General features: G+C 42.8%; 1 protein-coding gene across 3 annotated transcripts in view; it reads left to right on the forward strand.

Annotated features, from left to right (window-relative positions):
* The window catches only part of ttll5 (tubulin tyrosine ligase-like family, member 5), a 45,376-nt gene that overhangs the window by 5,677 nt on the left and 16,800 nt on the right, over positions 1-22,899 (forward strand). For 2 of the 3 annotated variants that reach the window (XM_035611323.2, XM_035611324.2), the window contains exons 8-28: positions 1,341-1,410; positions 1,500-1,584; positions 3,564-3,665; positions 3,807-3,898; positions 4,109-4,216; positions 9,740-9,821; positions 10,244-10,305; positions 12,846-12,940; positions 13,560-13,601; positions 14,455-14,553; positions 14,688-14,779; positions 15,368-15,430; positions 16,056-16,204; positions 16,481-16,736; positions 17,668-17,785; positions 18,144-18,290; positions 18,379-18,470; positions 18,588-18,736; positions 19,009-19,593; positions 19,697-19,884; positions 21,816-21,955. In XM_035611323.2, coding sequence (XP_035467216.2) covers positions 1,341-1,410; positions 1,500-1,584; positions 3,564-3,665; positions 3,807-3,898; positions 4,109-4,216; positions 9,740-9,821; positions 10,244-10,305; positions 12,846-12,940; positions 13,560-13,601; positions 14,455-14,553; positions 14,688-14,779; positions 15,368-15,430; positions 16,056-16,204; positions 16,481-16,736; positions 17,668-17,785; positions 18,144-18,290; positions 18,379-18,470; positions 18,588-18,736; positions 19,009-19,593; positions 19,697-19,884; positions 21,816-21,955 — 2,816 coding nt within the window. The remainder of the gene's footprint in view (positions 1-1,340; positions 1,411-1,499; positions 1,585-3,563; positions 3,666-3,806; positions 3,899-4,108; positions 4,217-9,739; positions 9,822-10,243; positions 10,306-12,845; positions 12,941-13,559; positions 13,602-14,454; positions 14,554-14,687; positions 14,780-15,367; positions 15,431-16,055; positions 16,205-16,480; positions 16,737-17,667; positions 17,786-18,143; positions 18,291-18,378; positions 18,471-18,587; positions 18,737-19,008; positions 19,594-19,696; positions 19,885-21,815; positions 21,956-22,899) is intronic. The other variant, XM_035611325.2, reaches the window with a different exon arrangement.

Genomic DNA, 22,899 nt, shown 5'->3' on the forward strand with positions numbered 1-22,899 from the left:
GACAAAAATAATTGGAGATTTAAACCAAGGTCTTACATTATTTTTCATGTGAAATTTGTATGAACTAGAATGGCACTCAGGTGAGCACATACCTCCGCTGTGGCCCAACAGTCCCCTTAAATTCAGTCAAGCTGCATAGACTTATAGATATCAGTTCCCGAAATATGTCTAAAAATCTCACAATGTTAAAGAAAGTGGGGAAAAAAATCCTGGATCCACCCCCAAATAAAACGGGTTCTTTCTTGGCCCATGTTCCACTCTTCCATCAAATTTCATGGAAATCCCTCCAGCAGTTTTTGCATAATTTTGCTGAAAAACAAACAAACAAACAAACAAACAATCAAACGGAAAGGCGCAAAAACATAACCTCCTTTGCAGAGGTAATTAAGTTGTGAATTGTTTGTCATTCCATAAGTGTACTTATGTTTCGCTGATTACACTGGAAGAGTAATACAACTCTCTGTAGGAAAAATTATGAAGCTACAGCTAGTCGAGAGTTAGCTTAGGTCAGCACGGATTGGAAACACAGGAAATGGCAAAACCAGATATAACCACAGCTTTCCTGTCTTTTCTTTCTAATTCACATGTGAGCACGGATTCACATTAATGGCGACCTCAGTTCACTGTAAGCACACTGACTTAAAAATTACTGTGCGAACTGAAACAGCCGGCTGGCCAGATGTTCGTTTTTTTAGGGGGAGGGTCAACAGATACAGCTGTTTTTGGAAGGAAAAAAAAAGTATCAACCAGATTTTTCAGCCATTAATAAGCTTTGAGGAGTAAATCACAGTCTCCCAAGGCTTTTTGGAGGAGCTCAACAAGGTTCTCACTGTTGGAAAACATGTGCACGGTTCTTCTTCTTCTTCTCAGGCATTTTTATGAAACAGTGGAAAGAATGTCAGAGTGATATTTGGAGAGAAAAAAGAAATACGTTCATTTTTTTTTGAGGGGGGGAAGGTGGGTTTTCTCTGAACTGCAGCCAGCACTGAGGTTACACCCCCTCCCCCCTTTCCCATCTCTTCTCAACTCCGCCACCTGCAACACATTTCAGCCTCATAAATGACCCATCTCCCACCACCAGATTGTGTTTTTATAGGCTGTTGTTATTGAAGGTTGACCTGCTGTGGCCAGTGTCATCATACTCTCACACTCAACTTTTCTTTGTGTGATCATTCTTTGATGTTCATGGTTAACAGCGGTGTTAGATCAGTTATTTGGAATTCACTATGTAATACTGTTCTGTAGCTTTAAACCTGTTCAAGTCATCATGTTATTGTACTTGCATCTTCTTCTTTGTGTGCACTGTCATATTTGTATGTGTTCTGTTCTCTCATCTACAGCCAAATCAGATTTCAATGGATGAAAACATCTTGGTGTCTCGCTATATAAACAACCCGCTATTGATAGATGGTAAGTTGCTGCGAAAACAGCAATATATTTAAGGGACATTTTGGCAGAATTGAACAAAAATTTAAAATCTGTTTTTTCTTTCTTTCCAGAGTTCAAGTTTGACGTGCGGTTGTACGTGTTGGTAACATCATACGATCCACTCATCGTCTATGTGTATGAGGAGGGCCTAGCGAGGTGAGTGTATTAGGACTCCTCCATCAGCATTTCGATACTGTAGATCAACCTCTAAATCTTATCACGTAGAACTTCCTTTTTCATGTAATTTCATCCATATATATCCTGAACCTCTTGAGATATAATTCTAACAAACACATCATATACTCAAAAGTTAGTCTCTTTGAAAATAACAAGGCATTTTATAAAAGTCATGTACTTGATATTAGGCACAGGGAAAAATGGATTAATCAAAAGAAATAAATAATCACAATAATAACTGTTTGCACACTCAGCACAATGACAGACTTTGCGGAATAAGCTGCACATACTGACACAAAATGCATTCAGTGGCCACACCTTTCAAAAGGTTGGATGACTTTTTTCACTCAGATTCCACCAGTTATGTATTTGCACCGTATTTTGACCATTTGCCTGCTCTCATTCATTGTTATAGATAAAGTTCTTCCAGGGATGGCTCACACAGGCTAAGGTATTTTTTGCCAAATTCTGAGAACAGTCAGGGATTGCTCTTCACAGTTTATATCTGTTGAGTAGACTGTTCTACACATATAGTGAAATGAATAAGCACATTTACTGAATTTTACTTTTAGTCAATTTTATTTGTATAGCGCTAAATCACAACATACATCGTCTCAAGGCACTTTACATTACATTACATTACATATTACATAGAAAACCAAACGGTCCCCACAATGAGCAAGCACTTGGTGACCAAGGAGAGAAAAAAACTCCCTTTTAACGGAAAGAAATCTGTAGCAGAACCGGAGCAACGCATATGCTAACATATGTGTCTTCATATGCTTATTACAGTTTACTGGTCTACTGGTATAGACCCTGGGTGATCACTATGAGATCCATGATGCACTTAATCAGGCACAAACACTGGTAGCCCTTCAGTACGGAAGAGTATTAGGGGCCAGGCAAGATGAGGAAATTGTGCAATTTGAGGATAAAGTTGAAATGTTGAGAAAAAAGTTGAAATGTCGAGAATAATGGGAAACTAAAAGTTAGTGCACATGACTGCCTCCACAAAAGGCCTTGTGCAGATGAATGAGGGGAAATTGTTCTTCAGAATCAGTTTTTGAAACAAGGAAATTTTCTTTTAGCACATAAACAGTAAAAACTGCATATGCTCAGAAGGAGAAACCACCTAGGCTTGGAAAGATGGAACACTGGCAGCTCACACAGCTGTCAGTCGCTCCTCTAACTGGATTTGATGGACCAGAGGAGTCAACTTCATTCTTGATATTTCAACTTTATTCTCGAAATGCAAGAGAGAGAGAAAAAAAATCCTCCCCTTTTTTTTTCATCATGCCTGTCCCGAATACTCAGCGCCCAGAAGAGGGCAGCCTTATCTTTCCAGACCGACTGCTGTGTAGAGGGTGAAGTGGTCGAGACTTGGAAACAAAGCCCTCCATTGTTCCAGCTGTAGGATGTGCTCATCAAATGTTGCTGATTTTGTCATTGTTCAAAGATCATAAGATGTGAGCTTTGTATAAACAAACTGCATTTATTGTATGCAGTTATTTATAGCAAGAAGAATGTACTAACCCAAGGACGGACTTTCATCGGACACAGGTAAATCAGGAGAGGGTAGATGATTTATCAAACGACTGGCTCCCCATCTGAGATGGAGGTTTGAGCTGGAATCAGTGTGCCACTGCCCTGGCTTGATTATCAACTGGCAACAATAAATCATGGCCAAATCCTGAATATCACTTTAATCTCCTGACATTCCTTCAGGGTTGTGTTGGTATTCAGGTACACGGTGTGTGCCAAGGAATTCTCATTATTGCACATGTGGCATCCACTCCTCTTAAACACCGCCAGAAACTAATCTCTGCCATAGTGCCCTGATTCAGCCTCACGAATGTGGTCACTATGGCACATGGACATGTAATGAAATTGTCTGATGACAGGTTATGTTTTTTCTTTTTTTTTCTTGTCTTGTACAAATAAACAACGTGTGTGTGCAGGTTTGCCACAGTGAAGTATGACAGGACTTCAAAGAGCATTAAGAACACATTCATGCACCTCACCAACTACAGTGTCAACAAAAAGAGCAGCGATTATGTCAGGTAAGCCCCAGCGATGGTAAAACGCACGCACGCACGCACGCACGCACACACACACTGACTGCGGAGCTCTTATTGTGAGCAAGGGTGACTCATCTGTCCAATATAACTCAAGCATTTGAAAGTGCATTTCTTCCTTTTCAGTTGCGACGACCCTGAAGTTGAGGATTATGGGAACAAATGGAGTATGAGTGCAGTGTTGAGGTATTTGAGGCAAGAGGGGAAGGACACCACATGTGAGTCAAACCTTCACCTTCTCGATGTGGTTTTAATATCCATGCAAAGATGATGGATATAAAATTTGCTCAGTTTGTTGTTCACTTCTCACTTCTGGCTGATTTTATCTATCAAAGTATGTCTATCAAGTGATCAAAACAATTTTTTTTTCCAGTGTACGCAAAATGTACTTTAAGACCGTCTTATGTTTCCTCTCTTGTCTGTTTCAGTGCTGATGAGGCAGGTGGAAGACCTCATCGTCAAAGCTGTCCTGAGCGCTGAGCTTCATATAGCCACTGCCTGCAAGACGTTTGTTCCCCACAAGACAAACTGCTTTGGTAAATCATTTCTGATTCTTTCTTAAAATGTTACTGTGACAATAAGAAAAACTGACCTGGTCCAACAAAAATGAACGATCATGTCAGAAAATCCTGTCAGGTGTATAACACAAGCCATATGTGGTTATGGAAAACAAGCTGCTCAAGACAACAAAGTGACAGTCTTCAAAAGAATTTCCTTTTGAATGAAATCTAATCTCTAGACAAATTTTTGTTGCTCAGAGTACAGACACCCACACAAACACACACACACACACACACACACACACACACACACACACACACACACACACACACACACACACAGTTAGTCATACACACCACCACACCCCTCTCATTTCCTTTCAGTTTCAGATTCATTGTCCGGCAGTTCCTCCGTACTACTTCTCCGTCAGACAGTCATTTCTAAGTGTGGAGTCTCCCTGTGCGTTGCTGCCCTCTGACTGGCAGCATGGTCATGGAGGGCCTGTTGCCTGAAGCAAGAATTTGCTTCCTCTCCCCGTTGCCATTCAGGTCTGCCTGATTCAGGCTGACTGTTCTCTTGGCGGCTCCTGCCTAGCAACGGGCCTGTGTGAACTCCATTTTGGAGCCATTATCCGTGTTAGTGTTGGCACTAATTGGCTTCGCTCTTTCTCTGTGTCTGGCAGTCTCTCTGAGATTTTGGGTTTGAAAGCAAGCACGTTGGCCGAGCATCCCTCGGCACCGCTGTCTCTTTTTCACTCTCTTTTTCCCCCACTTCTGTTTCTGTTTGTTTATAATTCACCCTCTCCCGCTCACACTCTTTTTCACCTCTCAGATGTTAGAAAAATAAAGGGCTTTGCAGTTGTGACAGGCGTCTGTAGACATAATATCCCCCCAACCCCCCAATTGGTGGTTGTTTGGACTGTATTGGGCATGTAGCAGCATGGACTCACATCATCAGACTGTTGCCTGCAAAAAAAGATGTTATCTGCATATGAGCATCACTGCTACGTTGACAAACCACATTAACCCAATTTTGTTGACCATGTGGGTATTTAGAGGGCTGTGGCTTATCAAGTCTCAACCTGGCGCTCACAACACCTGGGGGATGTGAGTAAACAACCAGCTGACGCATATCTTTGAGAGTGAGAGGGAAAAATAGGAATGGAAGAAAAAAACAAGTTTGCTCCTATTCTCCATTCATTGTTTCGCTCAGGTATGCCCGTTTTATTTGTTTATACACATCCACATATCCCAATCACAAGAACGCTCTATGGCATGTTCAGTCAGTGATACCACAGAAATGTGCACTCTGCGATCATTTGCATGCTTTGGCAAAAACAAACTCCTCCTGATATTGCTTTGTAATTGTGAAGAATATAGCACAAACATTAGAATTTAGAAGGGAAAGTGACAAAAGTGAAAACACGAATCACTCAGACCAGCTGATGACACTAGACTTTGGTCATCGATTGTGACCCTAACCCTAACCCATGTTGTGCAGATGTGTCGGCAATTTGTAACCACAAAATAACAACTTGTAGCTTCAGAGGTGCTGAGTGATCTGTATAGAAACTGTAGCCCTTTTGTACACGTAAGCCTACACAGACTTGTATAGACACAAGATATTACAGCAATGTAATTGTGGAGTACAAAAGCAATTAGGTCGCACACCTTTGACTAAGACACTCAATGCACTGTGGTGTGCCGTGAACATGCCCATCATCTCACTTCAGCCGTATCCGTTTACCATTGAATTTGGTGTCATTTTGTTGTCTTCAGATGGCCCCGAGCAACTTAATTGCAGCATTTCACAGTCTGTCTCCAGGATTAGGTTTCCAAAGATAGACACTTGACGGCTCCAGGGGACCACCCTCGTCATCTCTCTGGTGATCTGTCTCTCACGTCGTGATCGGGTTGCATGCAAAACTCGCTCTGCGTGTGAGTATGTATGGATGATATGAATACAGAGGCATGTAGGAACCGGTGTACAGCAAGGGTTTTTACAAACACATAGGTCTGTCTGAGCTTCCAGTAGTCCAGTCTCGGATGTCTGTGGGCTTTTACTTGTCTGTTAAATAGAGCCCATCCAAACCACCGAGGGAGTCATGTTCAGTCAGCCCCTGTCAGACTCTTCCCTCTTGTTCTTACCCTGACTTCTGCATGTCGCAGCCTTCAACGCACCCAGCCTTCATCCTGGGCCTTAACAGCTGCTTTGTAATAGTAGGATTGTAGGGGAGCAAATACATGTGTGTTAGGTCAGTGAACGGGCTGATAAAAGCAGCCATTGTTTAGAGCTTTTAAACAGTCTCTAGCTTGTCTGGAAGGGAGCCATGCGAGACCATAAAGCACATTATAATCTTAATTTACTGCAAATTGTTCCCCTACCATTTTAACCTCTATTAATGGCTTTTAATACAATGTTTATTGTTTTCAAATGGGATTTCTTCCTATTGCTCAAATTGCTCTGTGTATGTAAATAGGCATACTGTAACAAAAATCTTTTTATAGCTCCGTAATGTCTCGTGTGGGAAGAAATAAAAACAACAGATTTTTCATTTTACATCGGTAAGAACTGTGTGTGTGTGTGTCTGTGTGTTTGTGTGACTGTGGAGAGAAAATGCCACCCATGCAGCTCCTTACCGCCGCTGTGTGATTAATGGACAGTCTTTTTGCTGAGGGATGCTGATTACGAGATGTTTTGACTAAGATCTGATTAGCCAAGCCAAAGGCCTATTTTATTACACACAAAACATTCCACTTACTGGTCCTCTGTTCCACTGAATGTCCCTCATTAAATGCTGAGTGTGGTCGGATCCCCTGTCTGTGAACCACTCTCCCTGTTTTACATTTATCAGATCCTCCCACACACGCTTCTCTGCAGTGCCGTGTTCGCATCCCTATGATGACAGTGTGGCCGCTGCTTAGCCCAGTCTTTTTAAGGGTGATGAATGGATTGTCTTCCGTGATCATATCAATGCTACGGAGTGTAAACTGTGCTCATTTAATTTGCTCTCCTCAGAGTGTTTTCGTGACCGTGGCTCAGAGATGTGCCGCTGTGCTCCCTGCAACAGCCGAGGGACAGTTGGGCCGCAATAATTCATCTCGGGATGATGCAAGAGTAATTCAATTGTCCTTGTCTGTGAAGAATACGCACATGAAGGCAATACTTCACGTCGCTGTTGTTATTCTAGGGCCAACAGGCTGCATGGCCAGGGTGGGGAGATTATTGTTTTTGGGCGTTTGTCTCTTGTGGTGAAGTTTCCAGCAGCGCCCATCCAATGATTAAGAAAAAAAAAATAGTTCTTCATCATCCCTTTTCTCTGTCACAGTTTGTCTCTCCCTCCCTCTTTAATGGGTGTGATGTGGATGTTCGCCGCCTCCCCTCTCCTTGTATGTGATGCTTGTTGTGGGTTCTCTGCAGGCACATTTAACAGCGCTCCCCCGGCAGCGGTCGAGCCACAGAACAAACGTGTCTAGCAGCGAGTGGCTCGGCAGGCTTATGGGGCAGAAGCGGCGTCTGCTCCTAATTGGGGGAAAATGCGCGGCACATGGAGTCTGCATGTCGGGGGCTGGTGAGGTGGTGTAACACCTCCCTCCCCATTTTCCCCTGTTGTTGTGGTGCCACTGATGAAGCACTGCAGGCTCAGACCCATTTATTCCAGTGCTATGTTCCCCAATACTAATGCACACAAAAGTAATGTTTTATCGCACTCACACTCCCTCCATCTCTTTTTTGTGTGTGTGGATGAAATGTTAATGCTCTGAGCACTGTTTAGCAGTGGGGGTCCAGCCCATCCTTATAAGTAAAATAAGTTAAAGTTGGCAGCTCTTGGCTCAGGGATTTAGTTTTTTTTCCAGTTCCCTCATGAAAATACAGTTTGCAGTTACACCAATTTAAACCTCATGGCACGACCATAAGTTCCACACTTAAACCATGTGCTAAACAGTAGCCCAGTGGATCAAGCTGAATAAAAAAAGGTGTGGATTTTCTCTGTGGAGTTTTTCAATACAGATAATGAATGGAATTTTACAACCTTAAATAAAATAACCTGTGTGTACAAGAGTGCTAGGTAAATATTTTCTCTCTGACAAAAGCTGAAAATTTCCATGTCATATTTCCCGATAAAATATTTTGACATTGTACACCCCTGGACAAATTATATGTTTACATGATATTGTATAACAGACACACATATATTTTCCAATATGATTGCACTGTTACTTTTTATTACATGCAACAGTAATAGTGGCATCACTGTTAAAAAGAAGCATGGCCTCTAATTTTCTTCAAGAATTGAAATAGATAAATAATACATTTTGAAGTTTGTTCCTGCATTTCCAAAAAAAAGATTGCACAATGTTTTTGTTTTTTTATAGTAATGTGATCAGAACGTTGTCTATCCTTAACTTTCGATATGGCTTTGATATGTTTTCAACGATATACTAAGTGATTTACAGCATAATAGCTGTAACCCATTCTGTTAAAATAGAATGGCTCCACATTATTCAACCAACTGCAATTATCAAGCCATTGCGCGCTGTCACGCTGGCTTTTGTGTGCTTAACACTGGCGTTGACCTGAGATGCTAGAACAAACAGTGCTGGTTATGGCAGCTTTGAAAACTCCCAAGCCCCCCCACCCCCAGCCTATTCTCAACACAGTCTGCTCTTTTGAAGTGCCATTAGAGGGATTTTTCCCCTGGCTCTATGGCTGGGCTTTGCCCTATCCCTGTAAAATAATGCGGTTTCCCAGCACGCTGGTGCTGGGGCCGGCGGGTCGTTGGCTTGTAGGGTGACACTCCCCAGAGCAGTGTCATCGGGCGCATAGGCAGACTCAAACACAGTGGGCCATATTTCAGTCAGTGACACAAAAGAGAAACTTGAGAAAGAGTGAATTAACTTTTACACGGGGAACTTCCTGACCACTTTGTAAAAGGCCTTTATTGTGTCACTAGCTAAGCTATTGTTGGAGTGAAATATATACAGTTTACAACAAAGGCAAACCCAAGTTTCTTCCACTGGGGACACACCATTACATTCACCGCTTACTACTTCTGGAGCTCATATTAATTCGCCAAAGTTTGACAAGATACTAACATGATGATGGGGGTTCAGCTTTTCCTGTTTGCCATTAGAGTGCCGTCCTTCTTGATAATGTATAGTGACATTATGTAGACTGCTTAACCTTCCCCGCCATGAGAAACCTGACTATATATATATATGTTACGAAAGCAAATTCATGACAGATGAAATGTGTATGTACTTAGTTAATGCAATTGAGCCAGTCCCTCAGTAGCAGACTTCGGTGAATGTTTCTTTCGTGAGTGATTGCGTATATAACATGCGTGTAATGAGTAGCAGAAAGACATAGGCCATGTTGCCAAGTGCCACATAATGGGGCTACGATAAACCCCTGGAACAATCATGTCTTTGATACCCTTCATCCTTTATGTTCAGTGAGCAGATCTGAGAGGTTTCTAATTCTGCCTTTCTCTCTCTCTGCGGACTTCCCAGTCTGTGGTGAAAACCTTTTGATTCATTTTGTGTTTTCCTCTGTAGAACTGTATGGTTTTGATGTGCTCATTGACTCCAACCTCAAGCCCTGGCTGTTAGAGGTGAACCTCTCTCCCTCCCTCGCCTGGTGAGTGACACTGTCTCCACTTTTTGATTATCTCATTTGTTGTTTTCGGACAATCTCGTACTAATATATTTATATGTGTGTGTGTGTGTGTGTATATATATAAAAATAACTTAACCAATGCAAACAAACATTTGTTTTATTGTTTTTTCTTCTTAATTTACACGTGGTATATGAAGAAATGTTGCCACATTGAAGGAAATGGCCCTCGAACTCTGTTTGTGAAAACAGTCCGTCATGCTACAGATGAAGCCTGAATTTTGTTTCCTCCACAAAAGCCTTAAGTCAGTTTAGCAGTTTAGTCAAGGTCAGACAGTGAATCTGTCTCCTCTTACATCAGCTGGCTCAAACCCTGCGCTTGTTAGTGAGTTGCAATTTTGGTGTTTGCTTCTTTGTTTCATTTTTTGACATCCACTTATTTACAGTGATGCGCCCTTGGATCTGAAGATAAAGGCCAGCATGATTGCAGACATGTTTTCGCTTGTGGGTGAGTGCGTGCTTAAACAACGACTTAATACAACTTCCACTGGGCCCCAAAGTGATTGCAATTCATTCTTCAGTTTGTATACATGCATTGTTTACAGCTAGATGTTTAATCAGAGGAAAAATCGATTCAATCCAGCTTGCAATGCATTATGCATGCACCTAAATATTGTTATTACAGATTAGTATTAACGAGAACCTACAAAAGAAACAACATTTAAAAATTCCGATTATGTTTGGGTTTCAACAGAAGATGAACAATGATAGCAGGGTAAATGATAATCAGAGTGTAAAAACATTGAACATTGCCTATCAAACTGCCTATTGATATTTTATTTTATACTTCTGTCAAGTCAGAATGATAAGAAAAAGTAGCTTGAGGCACAATTCTGAGAGTATGCATTGCAAAATTATATAATTGGGATAAAAATTTTGAATTAATTTTGAAGCAGCGCATATAAAACGAAATGTCCTGTAATTATGCAGTATTTTATTAAATGCCTCTCCCAAAGACATAGATGCTAGCTGGCTGTTCTTGTCAGCAGCAGGTTTCAAGCTGAAGGAGACAGTCATATGCTGTTTTAATGCCTGCAAATTTTTTCCTACATTCCACTTGTTGAGTTGGCGCAAAGTGCTGAAAAAAGGTGCATGGCTCCATAATGGGAGCTGCAGTGTTGTGGGAATAAACCGCAGCCTCTATTCATTAACTTTTTTAATGACTTGCAGACAAAATTGTCATCAGAGGCCTCAGCAGTCATTAAGCTCTTTTGAGAAACTTGATCGTACATGTCATATAAAGCAATCTTTAGCATGAAGATATAAAAAAAAATTGCCTGGCTCCAGGCAGAGATGTACATGGTTTATACAACAGTGTTTGCAGCAGGGAGTGACATGCGTCTCGTCCCTTTTTTATTACTGAATTCTCATGCACAAAAGGGATTACAGTGTTTTGTGATGTGCTAGTTAAAACAAAGAAGAATCTCATAATCTGACCCCTACACAAGCGTATACATACAGTCTGAGAGCTGACTTATCCTTGTGGACCTGAGTTAATAGTATCTGTTTTGAAAATATAGACAAACATATACATATCTCACATTTCCTGATATTTTAATCCTCCACTTAATCCTTTTTTGCCAATCACAGGATACATGGAGCCGACTGATTAGCTTGCATCCATCCAAACTGTCACTCAATCCTTGGGTCTGTCTGTGGTCTCAGCCTAATGATATTAAAGAAATGGCTATTATAATTTATGTGCGTTCGTCTGTGTGCACGCATATGTCTGGGGCCGAGGCCATGCTGTGGCTCAACAGCCTCACCTCAGGCTCATTTTTAATGAAACAGTGCAACCATAAATTGCCGTTTTCTTTGAACTGAGACGTTACTGTGGGCCTGGTGAAAATGAGCAGTGGCATGTAAAACATAACACATCAATTATGTACCAAACAAACTATGTCGCTGTTGGCTGATAACACTTGGGCTGCATCCCAGACCTGTAAATAATGACAGCATTCCATTAGCATTCACTTTCCGCCTGTGTATAGCTGTCACCGGTGTTTGTGATAATTGCTGTGTGTAGGTGGGAGCGGGGCAGGGGCCTGATTCTCACCTGATGACTCGGATGAGGTAGAACAAATAGCCCGGAGCTCCAAGCTGACAATGGACTTAATTCAGCTAAAGTACGACTGCAAGATACAACATAAGCATACTGTTTTACTCTGACATTTCACGTTTGCCTCTACTAAGTCTGCTCTGTGGGAATTGATGAGCACAGGATCATAGATTTAAATCATATTGACAGGGTGGGAACATCCCTGTGAATTACAAAGATTTTTTTCTCACCCCTCTTACCTACCACTGTGATGCAGCTCTATTAACCAAAAGTAGTGTCCCACTATAGAAAACCCTTGCATTTCTCTAAATGACAAACTATTCCTATTGCTTTATGACGGAGAGTTGGATGCTAAGATCCAAGGTAGCAGTCAGTAAGTTTTGCTTAGCACAAAGACTGTCAGATAAGAGCTGTGTCATTCTTCTGCTCTATCTCCCAGCAAGAAAGTGACTAAGCGTGTTTACAAAACGTTGAACTATGCCTTCGATCAATGAACCCAGTCAGTTGTCCACATCAAAGTCAAATCAAGTGCACATTTCATGCACAGGACACACACACAAACCCACATACAAACACACACACACACACACACACACACACACACACACACACACACACACACACACACACACACACACACACACACACACACACACACACACACACACAGACACACAATTGGGCAGCAATCTGTCACTATATTAAAACACTTCTTCCCTTTTTTATCTAAAAAGATATGAAAGCAAATATATCTTTGAATTAACATGATATTCACCAAGATAATGTTGAATCACATGGGATTTATTGCCTTGTTGTTTCTTGCCCAAACGTTGAGGAACTTATGCAAAATACTGTATTAAGTGTATGGAAATGGACATATCTAAGTTGTTTTCGATAGACCCCCGTATGATTCTTCTGTGCCCCTGCAGGATTTGTGTGTCAGGACCCTCTGACGAGACTGCCACGCTCCGAGCGTGTCACCCTGGACCCCAGCCTCAAGCACCCAGCAGCCCCAAGAACACAGGTACTGCACACTCGCGCGCACACACACACACACACACACACACACACACACACACACACACACACACACACACACACATGCAGGGCCCAAGCCAAGTGTTGCACTCATTCACCCGTCCTTGTGAAACATTCCCGTTCTTGTCTTCATCTCTCTGTTTCTTACAGTACATTCCTGCCACTGTCACTGAGCTCCTCTCTCACCCTCATGGAAAATCCACTGTAATGCAAAACAACTGCTAATGTAATTACAGTGTTTGAGTGACATCAGTTTGTAAGTGCTACTCTCTGTGGCTTATTGTTTTATCATTTCTAATCAAGTGACTAATGCTCTCTCTAGGCCTTGTTGCCTAATGATGCCACAAGAGCTAAAGCATTTGGCTCCCACCACTCGACTACTGCACCCAGATCTGGCGCATGGTCTGCTGCAGGGAGATTACCAAATCAGACAAATTTCTGCTCCACCTTACATTGTGTAAAGGGCCTGTGTAGATTCACAGTAACAGTGTTTCACTGTTGCATGTTGATGTAGCACGCATGTAGTCTGTATTCGGTTTCGTTAAGGTGAAAAGGTAATGCTGCTGCTCACCCACAACTCACTGTCTTCACCCATTTCCTCTTAGAAACCTTTTTCTGCACCGACAGCCGCTGCACACAGCAGAGCGGTAAGTTTTCTTCTGGCTCCAACAAATTAATCTTCATTTGTCTTGTCCCTTTGCAATTCCTTGATGGCTGCTTACATTGCCGGTAAGAAATTGCTTACTTTTTTCTTATTTGATTATATGGCTGTGCTGTTTCTCATCGTGGCAGACAGATGGCTTATATTGATCCCTAATGCCGTATTTTAATAGAATTCATCACATTAGCAAAGTGGCTTTTGTGAGCAAGTGCTTCAAGTTGCTGCAATGAACCCCTTGACTCAAAAAGTCAGAAACTTTGCAGTGCAGATGCTGAGTTACTCCGACGTACCTAAAACAAGCCCGACACTGAGCCAGGGCCATCACAGAGGCTGCTGAAGAACTCTGGGGGCCTTCGGTGAACCTGTCCTCTCCCTTTACTTTGATTAGGGGCAACAGTTGAGACTTTTTCAGTGGGATTAGGCCTTGTCACTTTTTGGCTGCCTTTGTATCCCCCCAGCCGCGTCGGACAAATTAAATGTAATCCCCCTGCTATTTAGATGACAAATTCTGTATGTGATCCCATGGGGTTGCGCCTTGCTGTCTGGCCCAAATTCCAGCCTGCATGCCAAAGTTGTCAATCACAGCCTGGTCGTGCATGCAGCGGGGAAACAGCCAGGAATGCCAGTGTATAACAAAATGTTCCATTTATGTGACAGGAAGAGAGGAAGAGAGGGTATTTTTGTTTCTGTAGGTGTAGTTTACACGTTTTTCCACTTAGAAATGAGAATCACGTTTGGAAAAGTTTTTTTTTCCAAAAATGAAAGACAACTTTTATAACCTTTGAACATTACTAAATTCCTTCACCTGATTTTTGTGTCTACTCTTGTTCCCTCGGTAGCGACAGAAGCCTGCATCAGCCAGTAGCTCTGAAACAGAGGGGTCGAAAGACAAGCAACAAGGTCAAGGAGATAGCACTCTGAGCCTGACTGCAGAGGAGGTAATGTCCGAATGGCCGTGTGGTTTGATCTGATGTGTGTAATTTTGCTAAATTATGAAATTATAGTAACCTAAAAAAACAGACTATTTAGAAGGTCTCAATTTCAGAAAACATCCTTCCCTTAACAAATATAGATCAAAGTGCTGCGGAGGATAAAGGAAGAGTACGAGAGACGAGGAGGCTTCGTCAGGATCTTTCCCACTGCAGAAACATGGGAGCTCTACAGGTGAGTTGAGCCAAGAGGGAGCAGATAGATCACATTCAATACTGAAGGTGTGTTTGTCTTTATTTTTACTCAGTATTAATTGTGTCCTTGAATAATTGTTGACATTAAAGTTAAATTGATGCAATCAGTGGCCAAAACCAGACCACGTGACTCCTCTTGCCTGTGTCTAATTGATCCAGCAGACTGAGGTGTAGCTACAGCACTAGTGACTGACTATTTGTTTTCAGAACGTATTTGTTGAACTCTGCGTATCACTTTCCAAGAAAGGCTTATATCCAACAGTGACTAATTGTTGAAATTTTAGAGAGGAAATCTGCTTTTCTGCTTACATTTCATATTTCTATATGAGGATTTGTTGCTTGATTAGATCCATGGCTCTCTCAGCGGCAGGGATTTTGTGGCATTTTGAGAAGCATATTATTGAGTGGTCTGGGAAATTATTGCTGCGTTTAACAGCGGCTGCGTTCAGAGTGGCTATATCACAGAAGCCTCACTTTAACACATTTGCCACAAAGTAGAGTGGTCAAGGCTCATATGGGCCGCTGCCTTTATGATTATTGTAATTTGCTTATTATCTTCTTCTCTCAGTGGATATCTGGAGTCCAAGACATCATTGAACTACATGTTGGCTAACAGACTTTTCCATGGAAGGTAAGCATTTCCATTGTGGTCGAGATCGGGGAATAAATCTCTCCATCAGTTTGTGGAAACTGCTTGGATTCTCACATGGCGTTTGTTTGGTCTTTCGATTGAATAGGTGAGGGGGAACAGCTGAAAAGACGAAGCACCGTCAACTTTTCCAGCACGTGCCCGATGCGTATGTGGCATTGTGGTGTCGATTTGGGGTCAGAAGGGGAAGACGGATATAGTTGAACTGTGTCCTTTTATTGAACCACATTTTTGTTATATTAATGCAACCTGCTTTTATGTTATTTGATCAGTATGGGCTTTCAGGTTTTAACCACAGCTTTGACTGTTGTGCAATATTGTCTGGAGATTTGGCCCCCAACCCAACTAAGCCCAACTATGATTTTTCCATATTTGTTGGGAAGCCAGATTAGGGAGACGGTTGTTGCTTCCCTCTCTCTCCTTTGGACAAACACTGTCGGTCACGTCAACTTCTGGACAAACTACTCGCCCACACTAATCTGTCTCAGAACTGGCTTCGGTTTTAAAATAGGCTGCAAAGTACTTTGTAATTGTTGATAATATGTGCATAAATCATTATTGTTGTTGTTATTACAATTGCTTTGACATGCCTTGTTCTGTCTCTCAGGAATGTGAATGAGAATGTGCAGCTGCAGGTGGACGCCGTCCATCGCTGTCACGTTGTGCAGTATGAGAGGAAGCTGCTGTCTCTCGAGGCTCGTAAGAGGAGACAGCGCCACCTGACTCATCGCTCTGCTGCGGGGAAGAAAAAATCGGGTAGGCCTGATGTGTTCCGCCTCATTTTAGCAAACTGCTCTTTTCTGAAACTGAGAAGAGCGTAGCTAAGTGGGATAACATCACACACTAATACACTTTTGGTTCCAATAAATAACTCCCTTGTGTCATGGTGAGGTTGGCCAAACATGACTCTCGATGAGTTCATTTCATTGCAGCAACAATAAAAGGCCTATTTTGAGTGTATACATGCCTCTTATCCAGAATGCCAGTGATGCAATTGACATTTGTCTTTCCTTGCAATGCCGCATGCCTCAGGGAAGGAATCCAAGGCCTCCCCGGCCGACGGCGGCAGTCGGGGGGGAGAGGAGTGCGCTCCGAAGGAAAGAGGGGAGGTGAAGCAAGCTCTTGAGCCAGTCTCACACAAGGCTTTGGTAGCAGAGCAAAGAAAACAAGTGGCCACACCACTGGAGCGCTGCCACAGTGAGACTCTGTCCAGCTCAGAGGCAGCCTCGCACAACACCAGGCCCAGAGTCAACCTGCTCAACATCCTTCAGCGGGGGTGGGACCTCAGGTCAGTCTGTGTTCTGGGCTGCTGCTCAGGTTGGCTACTGCCCTCATCTTCCTCCCTTACTGTATTTTCTTCTTCCTCACTTTCCCAGGCTTTCGTCTTTCTGTACCAAGCATACTGTAGGGGTTGAATAGAAGTTCAGGCCCTCTGTACCTCATTTATTATCGATCTAACCAACTAGTCAAAGTAATGGGGTCAAAAAATATTTTGGCTGAAACCCTTAACCCTTAAAATAATAGTTTTTTATCTGTTATTGCTTGTCTATTAAGCAAGATAGGGATAAAAGGACATGAAAACATATTAGCTCGGGGTAACTTTTCATGTATCCCTTAATTTAAATTAAAAAGCACTAGTCTATAGTGCTGTGTGTGCGCTGTAAACACTGCTGTACTGCATGAAGTAGAGTCTGTGGTCTCTTGTCGATTTTAAAAGTGTGCCTGAAATTGTAATTGGAGGAGGAATTACAATAACAAGTCTGAGTTTGTAGAAATTCCGCAGTGCTTGCCAAGACTGTGTATGAAGCAAGGAAATTATAGTACAGCATATCATTGTTTGTGTTTGACAGCTTTTTTTTCAAAATGTTTTCTGTTTTTTTTCTACTACAGTTTTCTGACAGTTCTCGTTCCCGGTTCACCTGGGCCACGGAGACAGTTTATTATTCTGATACCAGTGCAGGAAAAGATACATTGCATTTCACCAACTTCTGATAATGATACATGCTGTGCCTGTTTTATTTTTTTTTCTCTTTTCCTGGATGATATGTCAGCAAAAAGGAATGAGCACGAGTTGCTTATTCTTTCTGTTGTAAGAGAAGTATCCCTTTTTCCAATGGCACAAAATAGCAAACTGAGTGAAAGATCTCGTGGATAATCTTTATTATCAACTGTTGTTGTATCTCCCCCCCTCTTTTCTGCTTTTTGCATCTCCTCTCTAGTAAGGTGCAGGCGCGGATTGCCTTTTCCTCGTACCTGCAGCGAGTCCAGCAAAGACTGTTGGCAGAGAGCCGAGCCAACACCATCCCAGCTTGGCCAGACAAAGACAACGACCAAATGGTACAGTGATCATTTTTAATCTCGCCAGAGTTCATCTCATTATTTGTCTGTTTCTCATCTGTTCCTTGGCTGAAGCTAAAATATGTACGAGGCATTTGTGGCCACATCGTAGGAAAACGTGGTCTCTGTAAAAGTTTGCCTGATTGGAAAGTCTGCATGGTGTACATCATCATCATTGACCTCAAACCTTTAGGGGAAATTTGAATATGATTTCAGGCGGATCTCGAGGCCATTAACTTCAAAGGTCTGTGTGTTTTGAATGGCACTGAATGCTGAACAGTAGAGCACGCGCACGCACGCACGCACACACGCACACAGCATGATGAAGCAGTGATAATAAAATGTATGGTTTGCACAGGAGCTGGTGATTCGCTTCCTGAGAAGAGCAGCCAGTAACCTTCAGCAAGACATTAACGTGGTGTTGCCCAGTCGCCAGTTACCACTCCAAGACCGCAGACGCATCCTGTCCCACCAGTTAGGAGAGTTTATCCAATGTTACAACAAGGTACCCGTTCCCAGAACATGACATTGTGCAGTTTCTCTGCAAACAACATGTATATCTGCTTTCTTAAAAATGTTCCTCATCTTCTCAGGAAACTGAACACGTGGTGAAAAAACAGGAGAAGAGCAAAGAGGAGCATTGTGTCAACCCCAGTGTATTTCAGGAGTACATCTCTGCAGCAAGGTCAGTGAATTGGCAAGCCCATGCACCATTGTTCTGGGCTTGGCTGTTTAACGTTCCACTTATATATGTTATGAACTCAATCTGCTATACACATTTATCTCCTGTTTTCATTAACAGTGAAAATGATCTGGAGGAAGTACTGACATTCTACACACAGAAAAATAAATCAGCCAACGTCTTCCTCGGAACAAAAGTCAGGAGTGTTAAGAAAGACGTTCATGAAATAAATGCCTCGGGAGATTCTGGCAGCTGTGAGAATTCCAAAAGTGAGTTCCTTCCATGTGGGTTCCCCCCCCATTTTCTTGTTACTGTAGGCCTGTTTTATGTTTAATATTTTATCATTCAAGCACAGTAAACAGGAATTGTTTAGATTTGTAAACTCAAAAAAAGTTAAGGGATAAGGACTGAGTCATCTGGGGTGAAGAAAAGGTCGGCTTCAAATGATTAGCACTCACTGGGGGAAAACAAATGTGTGTCAGAGACGAGGAATGGCTAACTGATGATAAAGGGGCTCTGGCTTCCTTCGTCCTTTGAACAGCTCTGCCTGTGGCCAAAGAGGATTCCAGCAATTCAGAGTCCTTGCTCTCCACGGGGAAAGCCAGCGGTGACCCAGACATCAAGGCCACTGAGAGTCAACCTTCTGTACGTGCACTGTCTGAAGAACAACAGGCAGCGGTTGGAACCGGTAAAGCCCAGCCAGATGTCCAGGCGTCTCAGCACTGCTCCGGCTTTCCTGTGACTTTAGACTGCACACATATTCATCTGCAGCACCGCTTTCCTGCGCCAACATCCCTCCCTCTTCACTGTCCGCCGCCGCCGCCTCCTCCTCCTCAGCCCCCGTCCTATGCACAGTGCTTGGCGAAGTCCCAGTTCTGCCGTTCTGAGACTCTTTCGGACCCTCCTGCGTACACCTCTGTCCCTATGGTCACCCAACCCCAGAGAACAATGTGGACAGCTGTTTCCAGTGGCTCGAATACAGCCTCAACTTCTCAGCCAACCCAGGTGCTCAGGAGGATTCAGTCCTTTACCTCATCAACACCCGGCTCTGGGGCAGCCTCATCCATCCCGAGTCCCATGCACATCTCTAGCCAGAAGTTCTGTAGACCCACATCTACAGGCCAAGGTAAACCTATTGTTCCATGCTCCTCAGCTCTTGCAGCACTGTCCCCCGCTTGTTGTCAAATGTAATCTTATGTTCTCACTTGTTTTATGATTTTCTCCACCAGTCAACAACAGGAACAGTTCCAGTAAGCTAAAGTCAAACTCAGCCGGGGCCTTTAAGGAGATAAACTCCCTGTCTGCCCAGGCCCAGTCCAACCAGCAGGCCTTCATTTCAGCCCTGCAGAAGCTGGCTGACAAGCAGGTTGCTCGCCGCTACGCCAGCTCTAGTCACATCAACCTGCTCACACAACATGTGAGTTAATTATGTCTTTAACCTCTTTAACCCTCTGAGCCAACAGCTTCGATGAACCTGGAGCAGGAAATTTCACATGTTCGAATAAAAAATTGCGCTGGGTTTATTAGGCAACTGTAATCTGAGCTGTAACGTTTCATGAAAGGAAGACGAATCTGGCCCCTCTGCACTATAGTCTCTCACTGTGAGGTCTCTGATATTTCTCTTTGTTGATGTGTAAACCTGGCTCTGACCCCATGCTGATGCGCGGCATCTCGCTGCTCATTCATCCAGCAGACCTGTTGGAGCCGGAGGGTCTGCTGCCTCTTACCACGCACCTTCCTCCTACATCCCTCAGCTCGCCTGCAGCCTGTGGCCTGGGGTTGGTGCGGGGGTGAGTCTGGAGCTGGGGTTTGAAGCTGGCTGGCCCAAACAGTGGTGAGCCGCATCAAGCCTCAGCTCCGTGTGAGGTCTCATTATCAGATGCACCATGGGGGAGGGATTTCTGTTGATACTTAACAAGCAGACACTTTTTTGTGGTAATTGATGCTTATAAATAGAGGAATGTGGCAAATTGGCACCGAGCAGGGGAGCGGCAGCTTCACTGCCTCCATCACCACCTTCTCCTATATTCCCCAAAGGTTTGTCATTTGGCATGGGGAGCCCTGCAACCTCACCTCCCTTCTCCTCCTCCTCCTCTGCCTCACTGGGTTTTTTCTTCTGTCAAAATTTTTTTTTTTGTGATGGCACCAGACCACACAGACTGCAGTTTTTATAGCTTCCTTTTGACTGTACATTATTCTGTCGGTTTAAAAGGTGTTTGCTGTATTTCCTATGAATACTTAATCCCGGGCATGGCAGCAGTTTATTTTTTTCAGGGTGAAACAGTCCAGTGTTTTGCACTTAAAGGCTCAGAGTGCATTAAGTTTTTTTAGGGCTCAGATTTGGAGTCATTAAATCACTTGCTGAACTAAAAGGAGAACTGTGTAAACAGGAACAACACCCTGTTACACTAGTTGACCTCTAAGATTTTTGTAATTACTCCCTCTCATGCTAGGCCACAAACTGTATAAACAATAAGGTGTGCACAGGAATGTACATGTTTATTTTTAAAGACATAATTGTAGCACTTTGTCTTGATTAATCAAGCCTGCATACATGTCTCAAATATTTTGTATGTACATATTTTGTGTGTGTGTGTGTTTGTGTTCAAATTTTGATGTTCTGACATGATTTATGACATTTCATCAACAAGCCTTGTCATAGTTCCTTCCATATACAGTACATGCTTTTATTTCCTTAATATAGATTAAACACTTTCTAAGAATACACCCAGTCTACGTTGATAAGTAACTAAAGGCTGCAGCTGTGTAATACCATGCTGACACATTATTCACGCCGTACAAGGCTTGGCAGCTTTACAGTTTTCCCATTGAACATTTAATGCTACGCAGCAGGAAATAAAGTAAATAAAACACCAGAGCCGTATGATTAATTCTAACGTTTGATTATAGCACCGGGTCCCAGGGTACAGAGCAGCACAGAGGTGCAGTTGCTGCAGTAGTGCTGATGTGGTTGTAAACAGATTTGGCCTGACAAGTCATAATAGCTGATCCTGTGAAGGATGGAGGTAGAGGTTGGGGGGAGGGCACCTGGATTTAGTGCTGAGCGGAGACTAGCTGTGCCATGTGCTGTGTGTACATTTCAAACAGCCCCTAGATACAAGAGAGCAAAGTGGTCAGTGTTGTGTGGGGGGGCATTTCCATTTCCTTGCCACACTGTGTGAAATGGCTGGTAGCAAGTGATATGATTGCACAGACTTGGCTTAACATTGATTCAGCAATTGAATACCAACATCCTGCTGATTCAAGTGAGTGAGTGTGATGTAAATGTCATTCACTTTGCTGCAGTTGAATCATCTGTTTACAAGCCCTCTCCTCCTCTGCCGGCAGTTGACCAATCTGAACCTGACCAACAGGATGTTGAGCAGAGAGTGCCTCACACTGACCCCTAAAGTGCGGCACCCTGGCGCTACAACCCAAGGGCCAGTGAAAGCTGTTCACGCAGGAGCCGATCTACTTAGCAGCGCTAGGTGAGTCCAAAAATATGTGGGATGGCATCTTGTTTTTTTATTTTTTTATTTTGTTTTTTTACTGATATATATATCAGTGTTTCTTTTGGATATTAAAAGTCTCCTTCGGACATTTCTTAAAGACAATAACACAGTCTTTGAATAATAATTTTGGACTGAAATTGCTTTTCCACAAAACAGTTTTATTACCTATTCCATTTCCCTCATCATATAATCCATCGTAAAATCTACGAATATGCAAATACTGCTAGTTTTCAGATGTTTAACCAACCACACCCCACTGAAATGTCCATTCTTACTTTTTGTGCACTGGGGGCGTCAAGCTTTCACATTACACTTGTGTAAAATTGCATATTGCCTCAAGCAGAATTAAATATGTTCAGAAAAACTTTCCCCTTCAATACATGAATCTGAAAACAGCCTTTTAGCTGCAAACTATGTGCCTGCATGTGTGAAGGTCAAAAATCCGCATGGAAAAAGATCGTTTGGTATAGAAATTAAAATGATGAATGCTGGGTGTAGTGAAATTAATTCCATAAGAAATAAGTTTCTGCATCAACTGTAAAATTCTTTCTCTATCACTCCACTTTGCATTCATCACACAGCACACCTCTGCTGCCTTATCAGAGCTGCAGTGCATCTTTTTGGAGTTCACCATTGTGCTCGCATGTATAGTGGAGTTCACTGCCAAGGTGAACCGCTTATCTCCTCTGACAGCCATGAGTTTGTGATGCTGTGCTGATGTGTACCAACACAGTCCTTCTTGTTTTTTAAGAATCTGTCAGAGGGCCTCAAGATTAAACTGCTGCTGCTGAGTGATCTCTAGGATGTAGTATAAAGTATTATTCACATTGGCCAAATTGCTGTCCTGAGGATTTTGTGTCTGTCAACTTTGCAAAAGTCTTTATTGTAGATCGTGGCCGCCTATGTGGTCACAGTCAATA

This window comes from Scophthalmus maximus, chromosome 15, assembly GCF_022379125.1.
Source record: "Scophthalmus maximus strain ysfricsl-2021 chromosome 15, ASM2237912v1, whole genome shotgun sequence".
In the NCBI taxonomy this organism is placed as follows: domain Eukaryota; kingdom Metazoa; phylum Chordata; class Actinopteri; order Pleuronectiformes; family Scophthalmidae; genus Scophthalmus; species Scophthalmus maximus.